We start from the raw sequence: 14,975 nt of genomic DNA, 5'->3' as shown, positions 1-14,975 counted from the left end.
GCCAGGGAGCAGTTGCCCTAATTGCACTCCTTGGTCTAAAACCATCCTTGGCACATGTGATCTTTATTTTTTGCACAGACAGAGTTTACAGGGATGGAGACAGAGTTGGCGGGGACAGGAACAGAGTCATATTTTCCCCCCGCGTCATTCTCTAAGGGGAGCAACATATACCATGTTTCCCCGAAAATAAGATAGGGTCTTATATTAATTTGTGCTCCAAAAACACACTAGGACTTATTATCGGGAAATGTCTTATTTTTGGGGAAACACGGTAGGTTTGGCCCTGACACGTCCTGAGTTCAGACAGATTTTGCTATAGTGGCCCACTATCGCAGCATGATGTACTATTTGAAAGTGTCCTTTTGTAAGGAATGACTTTTCTTGATCTTTCACGTTCTGATAATCCTTAACTGATTGCATTGGTTTGGCATTTTACTACTAAGCGAGGCCTAAGCTTACAAAAACTTGCAGAAGTCTGGGATAGGCATAGTAACCCTACTAGGGGGAGGGGGCATTCAAGGATCGGTTATACAGTAGGTCCTTTTGGAGATGGAGGGCCCTTTAGGGGGATGGGGATATGATCCAAGTAGTCATCTGGCTTTTACATGCCGTAGATGCTTAAAGTATTGCACCCCTGATATACCTCCGAAGCCTCCAAACAAGCAGCGGTGGGAGCACTCTGAACAGGCTACTTCGCAGCCTTCCCTGCCGGAGCCTTCCCTCTGTCGCGTCACTGATGATGTCATCAGTGATGCGGCAGAGGGAAGGCTGCGAAGCAGCCTGTTCAGAGCACTGCCACAGCTGCTGTTGTGGAGGCTTCGGGGGTATCTAAGGCTCATGGTGGGAGGGTCGGTGGGATTCCAGTGCACAAAGGTATGGGAGGGAGAACCTATGGCAGCCATTTGGAAAGCAATGCAGGGCCGTCGGGAGAGCATAAAGCTTTCTCCCGACGTCCACGCTGCTGATCTGTGTGCTGCTGGCCGGGAAATAAGACGAGAGAAGGATACACGCTGGACCATCAGGTTAAAATGGGGGACGACGACAACGGGTGGGCAGGGGGGGGGTTAAAAAAAGGTGGTGGCTGGGTTTTACAATGGTATGGGGGGGTAACAAAATTTGTTCCTTTGCTTCATAAGATGCAACAAGATTTCCACCCACTTTTGGGTGGGAAAAAAGTGCATCTTATGGAGCGAAAAATACAGTATGTGACATGAAACAGTAATACAAAGAGCTTAAAGCTGGAAAAGAAAGCAACATAATGAACGTGCACATTAGAATTAGACATTAGAATACTCATATTAACAATATTTTGCATTAATTTAATGCTTCCTACCCAAAAATCCATAAGAAGGCTCCAGGATTCACAGGCATACATTGAAACCAGAAATTTTTCCATATATTTGATGCAGATGGTATGAATTTTCCTGCTCATCACATGAGTTAACAACAACAAAACTCACTTGGCTGTAACTCTGAGTGTTAGCATTCATGCCAAGGTAGAGGTGAGGAAAAGATAGGAGTGAATTGACTCGAGCATGAGTTTATACCAGGAGATTTTACAGGACATTGAATAGTTGGAATCAGGAAATTTGCTTGAGGTCAAAGCCGAAAGCTTTTGGGAAAATGTTTATAGCAGTCTCAGAAAAAACTTGTTACGTGTTTTTCATTTCAGTTTTTTTCCCAGTCTGTTTAGTATTGCTTTTGTGCAGATGTGTTGTAGTTTTAAGTATAGTGATTATTTATAAGAAAATAATTTTTTCTTTTACATTGCAGGTAGCAGAGAGAGCTTTGTATTATTGGAATAATGAGTACATTATGAGTTTAATTAGTGATAATGCAGCAAAGATTTTGCCTATTATGTTTCCATCTTTGTACCGCAACTCAAAGACACATTGGAACAAGTAAGATATTTTAAATATAAAATAGCTGATAAACTTAATAGAGCTGTTTCTTTGCTTTCTTTATAAAGTTTAATGATGTCTCTTTGTATGTAATGCCATGAAATACAAATTTAGTATTTCTAAAAAGTTTTTCTAGATTCATCTAGACACAGCATTATATACACAGTATTAAAGCGCAAGATGTTCTTTGCAAGTTCTTGTGCCTTGTTTGTCACACGCTGATGAATATCAATAATTTCAAATGGTGCTGATATTAGTATGCTGATTAAATTTTTTGTCTTTCTCAATTAGTGTGTAGGTGGAGATAGAAAATTTATATGTATATTGTGCTAAAGAAAATTACAATTTGACAAGAATATCAATGAATAATGCCTACCATCGTATAGTGTATACATTCAATAGAGCTGAACAGAACAATCAGTCGTAAACGTCACTCATTATCTCAGTGCAGAAAGAAGGCAAAAAGGGGAAATGAAAGATTTTCTGTTGTAGGTAGGGGATTTATAATTTTTACTCTGATTGCCTGGTTCAGATTGATGCCGCAAGCAAAATATGTCCAATCAAGAAAATAAAATGTGTGAAACAATAAACTTCCCATACACAAAATACCTGGTTTGTTTAGGATTCAGCCTTAAAACTACTTTTTTTTTCTTGTGATTATAGCCATCAAAATTTTCTTATAAATAAATCTGTAGTGTTAGAATCTCAACAAAACACATGTTTACCATTGAATCCATAATGAGAATTATGCAAGGCTGGATTAAGTCATAGGCAAAATAGGCTTTTACCTAGGGCCCAAATGTTCTCCAAAGCTGACAGGTTACCCAAGCACAGCAAAGAGGTTTTGGTCAGGCCTGTTTTTACACTTAATCCCAATTCAATCTGGCTTTTTTCCTTTCCATGTGTTGTAGTCCCTTTCTGTTTTTCTTGTTGGCATTGTAAACAGCTTTGATTTTCTGGAAACGGTAGTATATCAAGTTCTTCAATAAACATAAAGATACAGTCCCTGCTTTTATTCACTGAAATCAGCACTTGGGGGTCCCCTAATATAATAAATATAACTAAGGCCAGTACTGGGCTGAGGGAGGGCTTCAATGGCTGGCATGGTTTAGATCAGTGGTCTCAAATTCACGGCCCATGAGCTGCATGCGGCCCGCCAGGTACTGTTTTGAGGCCCTCAGTATGTTACCATTGTTCTGGAATGTTGCCCGTCTCACTGCTGTAACCTCATGCAAGCGCTTTCCTGTATCTGCGATTGTGAGGTAGAGAGGACAATCACGTACAGACGCAGGAAAGTGCTTGCTTGCATGAGGTTACAGCAGTGAGACGAGCAAAGTTCCAGACTGTAAGGTAACCATTGGAGGCAGTGCAGCTTGTACGTCTGTACGTAATCTTGTGAACTCTTGTGAAATTTGGCACCTCTCCTGGCGGTGACTGATGTAAAATGGCAGTTGTGTCCGGTACTGGAGGAGGTGAGAGCTGAAGGTGGTTGCACACATGACCACCGGACACTTAAGCCTAGATTCTGTAAAGTGTGCCTAATTTTAGGCGTGGTTTAGACGTCCTCGAAGCGCTAGTGCCAATCAGCGTCTTAGGCGCTACTTAGGCATCATATAGACATCTTTACTGTGTCCAACACGTATTAGACGCAGCTTCCGAAAACCTCATATAGACGTCCCCATATAGACGTCCCTACAATCCTATATAATAAAAGGCTAACTCGCGCATGCGCAGTCCTATTTGCGTGTTCCGTGCGCTGTAGGTCTGTGGCCGAAGGAGTGCGCATGCGCGCGAATACGTCACCACCCGATCGCCTCCACAAGCCGGACCGCAGCCAGACGACGTTCTCCGTTTCTCCTGTCGCCGCCGCCGATCTCCGTTTCGCCTTTGCCGCCCACCCCCTTCTCTTCCCGCGGGCCCGAATGGCGATTTCAGCAGCGTGTACATCAGTCTCCACAAGCTGCTTCGGGCCCTTCTACTGCTCTGATTTGCTCTGCCGCGTCTCTGATGATGTCATCAGGGACGTGCCAGAGTAAATCAGGGCAGAAGGGCCCGAAGCAGCGTGTGGAGACTGATAAAAGCGCTGCTGGAATCACCACCTTTGTAGTCCGGCCCGCGGGAAGGGGAAGGGACAGGGGTGGGTAGAGGAAACGCTAATGCTGCTGCACAGGGAACTGGGGGGGGGGGGAGGGAAATGGAGGGGAAGGGAATGCTGCTTTGGACGGACAGACAGACAGAGAGAGGAAGGGAAACACAAAGAAAATAAGAAATACACAGGGGCAGGTGCTCAGGGAACTGGTGTGGGGGGAGGGGGAGGGGGATGGAATGCTGCTTTGGACAGACAGACAGAGGGAGGAAGGGAGACAGAAAGGAAAGAAGAAAGACACAGGGTCAGGGAGATACACAGAAAGACAGACAGGCAAAGGGGGCCAGGGACAGAGACAGACAGAAAGGACAGCGGGAGCCGCGTCAGGAGGGGTGCGGGATGCGGCAGTGGGAACTTTTCCAATGGGTGCAACTGGGCAGCTGTCGGGAACCTCTGATCAGGGGCAGAGCAAGGTAAGAGTATCATAGGGATAAGAAGGAGGAGGGAGGATAAAAAAGGAAGGGATGCCTACTGCTGGACAGGGGGAGAAGGAAAGAGATGCTGATGGACAGGGGAGGTGAAGAAAAAAGAACGGAGGACTAATGTTGGACAGGGGGAGAAGGAAAGAGGTGCTGCTGGACAGGGGGGAGGTAAAACAAAGGGAGAAGGGCTGCTGCTGCATAAGGAGAGCAGTGAAGGGGTGGTGGTGGACACAGTGGAGGTAAAAGGAAGGGAAAATGGACAGGGGGAGCAGGCAAGGGGTGGTGATGGACAGCCAAGGAAAAAGAAAGGCAGAAAGAAAGAAAGCGGCTAAGGAGAGAGAGAGAAAAAAAGACAGACACACACACATATGTTCTAGCACCCGTTAATGTAACGGGCTTAAAGACTAGTGTTATATAAAAAGGTGTTTTTTTACTGATTTTACTGATCATTATTTCAGGACTGTAAGCTTTAACAGAATTAACCCAAAGTATACCATCATTAAAAGGATAATAAAACACAGTATACCATGTTTAAAAGGCTATTTATAATATACTAGTGTTTAAGCCCGTTAGATTAACGGGTGCTAGAATAGATGTGTGTGTCTGTTTTTCTTTCTTTCTCTCTCTCCCCTTGACCGCTGTCTGTCTGTCTATGTTTATTTGTTTTTCTCTCCTTGGACACTGGCTGTCTCTCCTTGGACGCTGCCTGAATGTCATCCTTTCTGTCTGTCTCACTGGCCCCCTGTGTGTCATTCTTTGTGTCTGTGTCCTTGTACCATTGCCCCACCCCCCAGAGCAAAGTTATCTGCCCCCAGCATACCCCTTCCCCTCTCCCTGACTGTCTCTCCATGGCCCCCTTCTGTCTTCCCCTTCCCCCCCCTCCGAGCAAAGCTGTCTTGCCCCCAGCAAACCTCTCCAACAAAAGCATCCCCCTGTACCTGTAGCATCGGCACGACACCCTTCATCCAATTGTGAGTACTCAGAGCGCGAGAGGGAGCGGGGCCTGCAACTTCTTCAGCGTCGGTGAGGAAGGAGAGGTTGGCCCAACTCTCCGCAGGGGCTTTGTGGACAGTCTTCTGCAGCTCGAAGCCCTCCTCCCAGCAACCACTTCCAGCAGGACTCCGTACTGCCTTCCTCCCGCCACACAGATGTCTGTATGTTTTTGTTTTTTTTTAATTTGTCTCTCTCTCCTTGGACGCTGTCTGTCTGTCATTCTTTGTGTCTGTGTGTCTCCCTGGTCCTCTGTCTGTCCGTCTTTCTATCCTTAGCCACACCCACGTTACGCCCACATATACAAACTTAGGCACGTGTTTTATTTAAACTCTTGTCTGTTCTGAGAACGCCTGTCTTACGCCTACCTCCGTCTAAGTCCCAATTAACACTTAAGACCCTTAAATGACTCATTATCCACTTAAATCGGATATCTAAGCCACACCTAAAGTTAGGCGCAGTTTACAGAATCTAGGCCTTAAGGCACAAGTATTCCAAGCACAAGTCAGATATTGGGTCTTCCCTGTACAAAAAAGCCTAGAGGACTACACCAAAATCTTGTCTCTTGCAGTTGATACTTTAGATTAGAATCTAAATCACAATTTTGCATGAGGTAAAACTCTTTATAGTGTATAAATCTTTCCTTAATTGCTTCTGATAATTTCAGCTATACACAGCTGAAAGCAGTGCAACATGCAGAAAGTGAAAAACTATCTAAACTTCACTTTCTGCATGTTGCACTGCTTTCAGCTGTGTATAGCTGAAATTATCAGAAGCAATTAAGGAAAGATTTATAAATTATAATGAATTTTACCTCATGCAAAGTTGTCATTTTTTTAAATAAGACATTAACTATTTTTTCGGTGGCCCTACAAATCCAAAATGTGGCCCTGCAAAGGGTTTGCGTTTAAGACCACTGGTTTATATGGACTGGAATGAGCTTTGGAGAATTCAGTAGATGGAACCTAAGCACAGTACTAGGCAGAGCTATAGTTCTGGCCCAGAAATAGCTAAGAAGGAAAATTAAAATTAAACCAGTAATTTAAAGAGAGAGTAAGGTTAGACCATTTGGCTTTTTATCTGCCATCGTCTACTATGTTACTGAGTCAGGAATCCAGTACTAGCTTAAAATCTCCCTTTCAGACCTGCTTCCTGGAACTTGGCACCTCTCCAGCTCTAAGCCATTTCATTCAGAGTTCTCCTTAGTTCCATGGTCACTCACCAACTATTGCCACCCACAGCTAGGCTCTACACTTTTCCTGCTTCTTCTGGAGAGATTAAATTGGGGGAGAAGACTATGAATGAAGATAAGGGATGGACTGGAAAAAATAAATGTGACCCTGAAGGAGGGGTAGTGAGAAAAGTAAATGAGGATCCATGGTAAGGTGGACCCAAAATATATGTACTAAAGCCCAATATAGTGTTATTCCAACCCTAGGGTCTAAGTGATTATTTTTACCTTTTAACTAACATTGTGGCCTAATATTCAAAACCACTTATCCAGATAACTGCAACTGCTACCTGGATAAGCACCACTGATCAGAACCATCCATAGTGCCATTGAAAACCTTCACAGACTGCCTCAGCAGGTTGTGATTTAGGACTGAGGAATCATTTTTCTGGATAGCAGTGATATCCAAATTGCTACCCAAATAACTATCCATGTAAAGTTAGGACAGGGAGGGCTTCGATGGCTGGGATGGTTTAGATGGGCTGGAATGAACTTTGACAGAGACGTCAGGAGATGGAACCTAAGCACAGTACTGGGCAGAGCTTTAGATTCTGGCCCAGAAATAGATAAGAAGAAGGAAATTTAAATCAGTAAATTAAAGAGAGGGTAAGGTTGGGCAGACTGGATGGACCATTCAGGTCTTTGCCCTCCAACCCAGCCTGCTGATTAACCATGCCCCTTAACTGTATCCATGACATCCTATTTGTCTGTCCTGCCTGTTTAGATTGTAAGCTCTTTCGAGCAGGGACTGTTTTCTTATTCTTTGTGACTCTGTGCAGCGCTGCATGGGTCTGGTAGCACTATAGAAATAATTTAGTAGTTTATCTGCCATTATCTACTATGTTACTATGTCACTGCTACCCAGATAACAGTAGTGCTGTCTATTCTAGCCAGGTATTCAACACTGCTATCCAGAAATTGGCCAGAATAGAGTATTAAATGCCATGGCCAGCATTTAAATGAAGCACTGACCTCTGTTTGAATATTGACCCATTAGTTTCTTGGATGCCATTGAACTCAAAATATGGATTTGATGGATTCTACAGATGAGATGCATCAAGGATCACACTAGTTACTTTTTATAATAATAACCCACAAGCATTTACTTTCTATTAAAAAAAAAAAAAAACAACAACCAAAAAAAAAATCTTGAGACAACATATTGCACTTCTCAAAAGTAGCTAATTTTATAACGACTAATTTGTACAGGAGATTTGGGCATAAGATAGGCCTATTTTATAAGTGGAGCATATAAGCACCTTTTTATAAATTACTTCCAAAAGCCTCCCCTGAAAATTTACACACAGTATGTGCTGTGAGGCGCACAGACACTTTTCCTTTTTATTTTGTGTTGTTTATGCATGTAATCTATAGGAATATTGATAAGTGGAATATACATTTGTTTAAATAACCAAACCCATACCTCCAGGAACACATTCACTCAGGATAGAGAAGTTTATGCATGTAACTTTAAATGCATAGACCCTGGACAATTTTTAAAAGGCCTGTTTCTGGTTGGGCTTATCTAATTAGATATTTTTTAGACTGCCTATGTCCATTTTGAGCATAGCTTAATTGAAATATTGATTTAATTTTCTTTTTAATCTATTCCTAATAGTATAAATTTGTCTTTATGCAGATTTTTTTCTATGGCTAAACTAATTTGTATTGTGGATACAAAGGAGTCCATATGTTTGTTTGTTTATTTATTCATTCATTCAATTTTCTATACCATTCTCCCAAGGGAGCTCAGAACAATTTACATGAATTTATTCAGGTACTCCAGCATTTTTCCCAGTCTGTCCCGGCAGTCTCACAATATGTCTAATGTACCTGGGGCAATGGGAAGATTAGATGACTTGCCCAGGGTCACAAGTAGCTTTAACCACTGTGCCACACTCTCCCCTTGAGCTGTTGATTCCCATGACCTGCAGAAGGATAGCCCTTTAAGAACTTGAGAACTGTTCCCCTTCTGCAGTGGAGCACAGCACCCTCCTCAGTTACTTCTTCTGCAAGTGTTATGCTCTGCTCTGTCTTTTCTTCATTGTTTTCAATATTTTCCATTAGATTTTTGAAATTTTTCATGGCTTCAGTGCTCAGAGGTCCCTCCATACTCCAGCAGGGAAAGGATGCAGTCCCACGTGGAAGGACTGCTGCTCCCAGGACAATCTCTGAGTTCCTGCAGAACCAGCCTGCTTTAGGTCCTTTCAGGAGCTCGGGGTCTATCCCCCTGGGAGTGGCTCACCTGCTGATTCACTCAGAGGCTTGAGCACACACTGTATGGCCACTGAGTAAGAACCCTAGGGGTATCAGGGAGCTGGCTCCCCCCTCCCATTACTGTGTGAGGAATCCTGGGGGTGGAAGTCGGTGGCTGTGGTCCATTCGGCCAGCAGCCAGATTTCCTTTGACAGTTGAGGATCTGAGCAATTTCTGAGTCAGAAATCCTTTCCCTGCAGCCAGGCTGATTCAGAAAATCAGGCATCTGAAGTCAGTGAGTGCTCCCATTATTCCCTATGGGGAGCATTAGGGGAGAGTCTGAAATTTGGAATTTTAGTGGTTTCTCAGGTCACCCTTCTCTAAAACCCTAAAATTGCCATTTTTTATTTTTGCATGTAGCTCCCAATAGCTCGTTGGTGACCAGCTAGGATTTTAAGTGATCTGATTTTTAAACTCCTTTTTCTTACTTTAAAACTGCTTGTTTTGACAATTAACTGTCTCAGATGAATGCCCCAGGCCTTTATAGACCCGGATCCTGCATCAGTTGCACAGAGTTGCCTGTTGAGGAACGGCCATGTTCCATGTGCTAAGGGACACAGGAGGAAGGGGCGGAAGCTTCAGGCTCGACCCCCAGTCAGTCCTCTAAGGACTGGGAACCCCCAAAATCCTGGAAGAACCAGTTGAAGAGGAAGAGATCCTGCTCTATGGGGTGAAACGCAAGTCATAGTGGTGGAAAATGCATCTCTTCTTCTCCAATCTGGAGTTACGCAAGGAGCCTCAGGTCCCCCGATACAAAGCTTCTCAGATTTTGTCAGCCTTTTATGGAAAGCCTATTTAATGGGACTGGTAAGCGCTGCCCACAAATCGATTGACTTAAAAAAAAAAAAATCGGACTCACCGATTTAGTGAGTCCCGAGTCTCCTGACACGACAGGGTCTCCTAAAGCAGTAGTGGTGGCAGGGGCTGGCAGGCAGAGACACAGGCTGCTCCTGGCAGGTTCCCACAGGGGTCTTCCCTCTGCTACGTCACTGATGACACAGCAGAGGGAAGCCCTGGCAGGCAGGGGATAGGAGGGATGGAAAGCTACAGCATCGAGTGGTGGGAGGGAGGGATGGAAAGCTGATGCACAGGGGATGGGAGGGATGGAAAGCTGCTGTACAGGGGAATAGGGAGGGATGGAAAGCTGCTGGATATGGGGGTAGAGAGGAGAAAGGAAGAATTGTTGGACATGGGGTAGAAGAGATGAAGGGAGATATGCAACAAAGAGGTAGAAAGGGGTGCGAGGGAAAAATCCTGCATATGATGGGAGGGAGACATGCATGGAAAAGGGAGAGAGAAATGTTGGGCATAGGGTGGAGGGCAGGGAGAGATGCTGCATGCAGGGGAATAGGTTTGACCCAGGGCCTAAGGCAGGGAGCGAGAGATGGTAGACAATAGTAAGAAAAATAAATGTTGGATATGGCAGTGGAAGGGAAGGTACAGAGATGGAAGATGAATGGTGAGCATGGAGAAAGAAGAAAATGTCAAATGGGCAGGAGACCCTGGTGAACGAGTTGACAGAAGACAAACAGAAACCAGAGTCTGGGACCAACATTTGAATAATAAAATGACCAGACATCATTTTACAGTGATACCAGTAATCCGTTCCAGGAGCATGCTCGTAATCCAAAATGCTCGTTTATCAAAGCGAGTTTCCCCATAGGAAATAATGGAAACTCGCTTTGATACGTTCCCCCCCCACGCCCCCCCCCGAGGCCAGGGCGCTGCTCCCCCCCCCTGCTATCAAAGTTCCCCCCCCCACATGATCCGGCACCCCCCGCCCGACCAACTTTAACTCACCCCCCCCCCCGTCTGGCACCGGCCCGAGAACCGCTCCCCCCCCCTGCTCACAAAGGTCCCCCCCCCGCTCGAATCGGCACCCCCCCGCGAGAACAGGAACCCCCCGCCCGACCAACTTTAACTCACCCCCCCTTTGGAACCAGCACAGAGCCCACAAGTGCCGGTGCTGCTTGTAGATCTTCTTCCCAGTCTCTGCCGGCTTTGAGCATGCATCTGCGCATGCTCAAGCCTTTCTAATTCTCTCTCTCGCCAAGAATCTCGGCGAGAGGGAGAATTAGAAGGGGGGGTGAGTTAAAGTTGGTCGGACGGGGGGTTCCTGTTCTCGCTGGGGGGGGGTGTCGATTCGAGCGGTAGGGGGCCTTTTGCGAGCGGGGGGGAGCAATGCCGGTTATCGGGGGGTGCTCGCAAATCGAGTCAACACTCGGTTTGTGAGACACATTTTGCGAGAATGTTTTGCTCGTCTTGCAAAACACTCGCAAACCAGGTTACTCGCAAATCGAGGTTTGACTGTATTTTCTGTTTTGTGATTACAATATGTCAAATTTGAAATGTGTATCCTGCCAGAACTGGTGTTAGACAGCGAGCTTGAGCTAGGACCTAGCAGAGAAAGAAAAGTCTTTTTTGTTTACACCACAGTGCCGCCATGGTGGGGTGGGGTGGGGTGGGTGAAGAGGCTATAAAAATAAACCCATCAGCCCATTTGAAAAAAAAAAACACCCGATTGGGTGGGAAAAGTGAAATCGAAAAATCAATTCAGTAGGCCAAATCGAAAATTTTTTCCCTGAATCGGGCAGCACTAGTGTGGACTTGTTTTGATTCACCTGATTTCTGCCTCAGACATTGCCTTTGTCAGTCTCAGGACCTCTGCTATTATACCTAAGATAAAGAAGAGATGTGTTTTGGGGGGTTTCCCTTTCTCTTTCCTCTTGGGAGGGTCCCATAGCTCATGCTTGTTACCCTTAGCAGGTTGGATCTCAGTTATTCATGCAAGTTTTTGTTGCTCTCTGTTTGTTTACTTGTTAAATGTTTATTCATCATTTTTCCTATTTTTTAAGTTTCAGAGCAGACAGAGTGCTTCTCACCGGGGAAGTTCCCCGGGCCTCTTCTCTTTTCTTATGTTTCAATGGAGTTCTGTTGCTTTCGTACCAACTGAGGTGGGAGGGGTGCTGTGCTCCAACTCAGAAAGGGATGAGTTTCTTAAAGGGATATCCTTCTGCAGTTCACGGGAAATGGGAATCAACAGCTCAAGTATGGACACCTGTGTATCCTAATAAACCCAGATTACTGAGGTAAAAACCTAATCTGTCCGTCTTAATTGTTAAACTTCTGAGTTTAAATCTATGGTTTTGTTTTGTTTCTTGTTGTTTTTTTGTTGTTTTTAATAGGACTATACATGGTTTGATATACAATGCTTTGAAACTCTTCATGGAAATGAACCAAAAATTGTTTGATGACTGCACCCAACAATTTAAAGCAGAAAAACAAAAGTAAGCAGCATAGTTTTGTTAAATTCCAGTTTTGTTTTAAGTATTCTATTTAAAGTGTTTTTTTCTAAAGATTTTCTTGGAACTTTATAGTGAAAATCGACTGTAGAGTTACCGTATATACTTAAATATAAGTTGATCCGAATATAAGTCAAGACCCCCCATTTTTCTCCCAAAAAAGGAAGAAAAATGGTTGACTCAAATATAAGATAGGGACTTAATATTCAAGTGCCATGCCTTGCCAGGATGTGCACCCAGTGTCCCCTCCCTCACACCCTCCCCTGCCAAGCTCTGTACCCAGCCCCTCTCACTCCCTGCCAGGCTTTGCACCGTGTCCCGCCTTCCTACCTTGTACCCTCTCTGGTGGTCTAGTGGTAAGCTGAAACAGGAGGGATCCCTCCTGTCCGGCGGACTACCACATTTTTTACACACACAGACACCCCCGCATGAACCTTTCTTCACCATTTTTGATCCCTGGTGGTCCAGTGGTGTATGGGGCAGGAGCGATCTGTCCGTGCTGGGCCCTCCTCCCTGGATGTCTGCCTCCGATCTCGTGGCCAGCAGCACACCTGACAGGACTGAGGTTTTCATGCTCCCTGCCTGGCCTCGCGCCGCTCTTTGAATGGCTGCCGCCAGTTCTTGTCCCGTGAGAACTGGCGGCAGCCATTCAGAGAGCAAGACCAGGCAGGGAGCACAAGAAGCTTAGTCCTGTCAGGTGCGTCACTGGCCGCGAGATCAGAGGCAGACATCCAGGGAGGGTGAGGCTTGGCAGGAGCACAGAAAGATTGCTCCTGCCCCATATACCGCTGGACCACCAGGGATTAAAAATGGCGAAAAAAGGTACCGGGAGGGGGAGGTTAAAAAACTTGCTAGTGGGATGGGAGGGATCCCTCCTGTCCCAGCCTACCAGGTTATACTGCAGGCTGGTTGAGGCCTGCAACAAGTCCGGGAGGGAGTCAGGTGGTCATTGGGTGATGACCCAAATATAGGGCGAGACTCCCATTTTTGGGCCCAAAAATCTCATCCTATATTCGAGTATATATGGTATTTCTTGGGAGAGCACTGTTTTAGAAACATGGCATGATATATCTTTTGAATAGTCTGGGGAGGGAAGTGTGTTCCTAGTATAGTGATATTCAATCTTTGTCACTCATTCAGCTACTTGAATATAGAGCAGAGTTTGTGAATGGACACATTCAAATATTTTTTTTTTCACCCTTACAGTTTGTAGATAATTGCATTATATTATGTCTGTTTCAAATATTTTGTGATGTAAAAGCCAAATGTGATGTAGAGCCAAAAACCCTTACAACTCCCGAGACAGAGTAGTAAATTCTTATGTACACAATGTACAGCTAATGTCTCTTAAACTGCAATGCAGAAAATCTTTACCAAATCAAATGTAAGAGTTGTGGATTTATAATATGTTTTTGTGTACAGTACAAGCAATATGATGGAACTTTGCTGAAATGTTTACTTGAAAGCTGAAAATAAACAACTACAGCACCCATCCCCACTCTACTTATTTCTTGCCCCACTGGCACTAATATGCTCAGATTTCTGTGAAGCTTGTTGAGTCTTCTAATAATGTTGCAATGTTTTTCCTATGCAATAATAATAATAATAATTTTAGTGTGAATGTTTATCCACTCCTTTTAAGATAGACCCTAGACAAAGTTGCTCTTTTTTAGAAAGTTTTCTCATCACCTTAGATTAAATTCTTGTTTTTAGGATCTAGAGCTGTTCTATCCTGGGTCTCCTATGTAGCACAGATAATATTTGTGAAAGCTCTGAGCAAGCTGGCTGTTCAATCAAACTGACTCAAGCTAAAATCTGTCTACCATCACTTGCTATTTGTAGAATACAGAGCATTATTGGCCTAAAGTGTTAGCATTTTCAAACACACAGACTATGAACAAAACATGATTGAAAAATCAAAATACAGTAGAATCTCAGTTATCCAGCACCCACAGGGGATTGGTGGATACTGGATAACTGGTTTTCTGGTTAATTGATTGTGTTAGAAACCTTGTCTAACACACTCTCAATCCCCATCCCAAAGCACCAGCACTGCAGCGGTCCTGAGCCACAAAGACCATCCTCCCTCCCTCAAGCCTTGAAATGGCAGAAGCAGGTGGCAGTCCTGAGTCGCAAACCCCCTCTCTCTCTTCCTTACCTTACCTTACTCCTTCCATATGTTCCCATCCAGACAATTCCTTGACATAATCCCCCATCCAAAGTTCATTTTTTTAAAAGTCTAGAAGAACCTTTACTTTTGAATGAACCCTCTCTATACCTGTCTTAATATTAAACTGTACCATGCAATAATCACTGAATGCCAGATGATCACCCATTGTAACATCAGACACTTTCTTGAGACAACGTCAGGAGGCAATCTCAAAACAGGCAACCTCAAAACAGGCTGCTCATGGCCAACCCTGATAGGTCGTTTCCTTTGATGTGTGGGAAAAACCTTGCCAGGGCTGGCCACAAGCAGCCTGTTTTGAGGCTACCTCATGATGACTGCTGCACTTCGGGTAAAGGGAGAGAGAGGAAGCGAGAGAGTTCATGGCTCAGGACCTCCGCTTGCTTTTGCCACTTCGGGGCTTGAGGGAAGGAGGGAGAAAAGAAAGTCTTTGTGGCTCAGGATGCTGCCACTGGTGCTTCGGGGAACTTTTTTTTCCCCACTGGCAATTTCTTTGCCGGTTGTGTGAGAATCCCAGTTAACTGAGACCTGGTTAACTG

At 44.6% G+C, this 14,975-nt stretch overlaps 1 protein-coding gene across 2 annotated transcripts in view; it reads left to right on the top strand.

Moving 5' to 3' along the window:
- Positions 1-14,975, top strand: part of PPP2R5C (protein phosphatase 2 regulatory subunit B'gamma) — a 322,861-nt gene that overhangs the window by 279,945 nt on the left and 27,941 nt on the right. For both annotated transcript variants that reach the window (XM_033953398.1, XM_033953399.1), the window contains 2 exons: positions 1,774-1,901; positions 12,132-12,233. In XM_033953398.1, coding sequence (XP_033809289.1) covers positions 1,774-1,901; positions 12,132-12,233 — 230 coding nt within the window. The remainder of the gene's footprint in view (positions 1-1,773; positions 1,902-12,131; positions 12,234-14,975) is intronic.

Source organism: Geotrypetes seraphini, chromosome 7 (genome assembly GCF_902459505.1).
Source record: "Geotrypetes seraphini chromosome 7, aGeoSer1.1, whole genome shotgun sequence".
NCBI classification, from domain to species: domain Eukaryota; kingdom Metazoa; phylum Chordata; class Amphibia; order Gymnophiona; family Dermophiidae; genus Geotrypetes; species Geotrypetes seraphini.
The sequence above is the reverse complement of the archived record's forward strand: the minus strand, read 5'-3'. Positions and strand labels throughout refer to the sequence as shown.